The sequence below is a fragment of the Echinococcus granulosus genome (genome assembly GCF_000524195.1).
Source record: "Echinococcus granulosus chromosome Unknown EG_S00353, whole genome shotgun sequence".
In the NCBI taxonomy this organism is placed as follows: domain Eukaryota; kingdom Metazoa; phylum Platyhelminthes; class Cestoda; order Cyclophyllidea; family Taeniidae; genus Echinococcus; species Echinococcus granulosus.
In genome coordinates this window covers 12,136-14,554 of record NW_020170733.1, presented here as the reverse complement: position 1 = coordinate 14,554, position 2,419 = coordinate 12,136, and the positions used below count along the sequence as shown (strand labels likewise).

Below are 2,419 nucleotides of genomic sequence, written 5' to 3'. Positions count from 1 at the left end.
GCCAAGCTTTTGCCCCATCTAAACTGAGGCTTAGGAGAAAACACCCTGCTTCTATCTGCTTTAATACAGTCAAGCTTGGATTTCAGCCATGTTCCCCATTTAGTATAGGGCAAGACATATGGTCACTCTCTGGGTTTAACGCCGCTACTACCAAACGTCTCGGGGCCTAACCCTTTTGCCGATGATTTGACGTTCCCGCCTGGTTTAGCGGTGGTAGTTTGAATAGCTGAACAGTGACGGTGACAGTGAAGAGGGTGATTGCCACTGTGATGCCATGCCATCGGTCAAGAGAGGCTCCATCATGGGTGATTGCTGTGTACTCTCAGACTCGACCACCTGCACCAAGAACATGGGCTATTTTAGTTACTGTGACAGAAAACTGCAGGACGATACGACTACCCACAGCACTTGTATTTTTTCCTAGATGCTAGAAGCAAAATTCACGAACCTTCAAGAACTCTAGTAAAGCTAAACCGCTTGCTGCAGATTACCGCAAATGAAATTATTACCTGTGGCAGCCACTTTGAGAAATGGGCCTTTTTGAGTAGTGGAAAGTAGGGAGATGGCTAAAGGTGGGATTAACAGGGCAGCTGCGTTAATGCAGCTGTGAAAAAGCATTGCCTTTTTGCGATTACAGTAACCAGAGTGATATTGATTATGATGTTAATGGTGCAAGTAACGTCAAAATCAGTCAAGTGATGAAACGACATTATGTGGAATACATCAGCTAGTTACTGTAGAGTTAAGCAGTATCTCACCTCGTCATTCTTTGTGCCACTTAAATGTCGAGTGGTGTCGCAAACACTCCAATTCAATCCTCTTCTTAACAAGTACTTATTGATGGTGCTGCTGGCCTATTCGACGTTTAACTTCTTGACCGCCCCCAAGCCAAAGTGTATATTTTGGATATGCTTCTTCACATCGGTAGTCCAGTTGCTTTTAGGCAAACATAAGGCATGGGTTACAGACAATCAATCTCAACGTGGCAGACTTTATGTCATGCATCGATAAAGCATTGTTCAACGAATTCGCTCACCCCTATCCGCAGATGGATCATGTGTCCGTTCTACTTATAAACTCTGGTCCAACTGAAGTACTCTGATAGCGATGCTCTCGCTGTTTTGAAACTCAACGTTTGGATGACGACATTCTTAGGCTTGGGTGGGCAACCTAAATATGCATGCAGCTATCGGACTTCCAAGTGGAGCGATAGCCGCAGAATGTGCTTTGGAATTGTTTTAGCTGCTCAGATAACTCCATTATTCGCACATCGCGTTCTGATGATCCCTTAGACATTCATGGCAAGGCGCCTTCTGTTTTTTCTGGCCTGCTCTTTCACTTCACGTTCCCAATGCTCCTTAAACTTGTTCTATTTATAGGTGTGGAAGGAGCATATCAAACACTTGCATCGGCATTATTGCGTTGGTTCCGCTTAGCTTTCAGAAAATAGAATGAGTTAAATAAATTAATCGAACAAAATTAGCTTATTTAGTTCACCTTAGTTTCTAAGGTGTATCCTTTTATACGATAAGTGATTGTACGTGCGCATGATATCAAACCCAGAAGTCACAGAGTTACTTACCTGTCAAAATATGCTCTAAATATGCACACGCTTTTACTCCATCAGCACCTCCAGTGAGACTCGCTGTTCCAATGTATTCTGCAGTTTAATTTGAGCAGTGTTTCAATGTTTGAAAAGCATTTAAAAAGCTAGATGACATGTTAAAAGTCGCTACTCGAGATGGCGGCCATGTATTTTGGTGGTTAGATGTGTCCGACAGACATGCGCATGCACCCGCATACCACTTAAGTCACAATGATGCGGTCAAGAGTACACCGGGAATGCAGTAATGTCACGAGGTCATTTAAAGCTGCAACGTGCAACCATTCCTCGAAATATTATCCGCACCTCTTCAAAAAGAGAGGCATTTCGCTTTAGAAGCTGAATGAAAAACTGTTGCTGCACACAGATGTCACTCTTTGTATGTATCACGTGCGCATAGCTAATGACATTTGTGCATTCAGTACAGCTGATAAGTACTAGCCCTTAAACTATCATTTGTATCACAATATATTATGAAGCAATGAAGCGGTAAATTGGGACACGACGTCATTGTTGTATCGGCATGTTCTGAAGGGCCAATCAGCACAAGATTTCATTTTATGTCCGGGAGTTACTTACTGGGCATCATGCTCAAACATCAGAGCGGTCAACTATGCAAAAATGGCACTCACCAGGATCCTACTTTAGTTTACCCAAACTTCAATATGTTCATCAATTCAGAGCATCACCGAGTCAATAACCAAACTGCTAGGAAGGCACATTTGCACGTGCTTGATGGGCAAGAAGAACGAGGTGATGGAACAAAAATTGGGCAGCATGAGTAAGGCAGTCATCCAACCAAACAACAGATAAATC

At 43.0% G+C, this 2,419-nt stretch overlaps 1 protein-coding gene across 1 annotated transcript; it reads right to left on the bottom strand. All coding sequences in view use genetic code 11, as the record gives it.

Moving 5' to 3' along the window:
- Positions 1-204: 204 nt before the first annotated feature.
- On the bottom strand, positions 205-710 carry EGR_11060 (hypothetical protein; the record flags this gene model as incomplete). The annotated part of the gene is made up of 3 exons (XM_024500309.1): positions 205-336; positions 510-566; positions 636-710. 3 exons carry the CDS (start codon positions 708-710, stop codon positions 205-207), a joined length of 264 nt encoding a protein of 87 aa, XP_024345278.1.
- Positions 711-2,419: the final 1,709 nt, after the last annotated feature.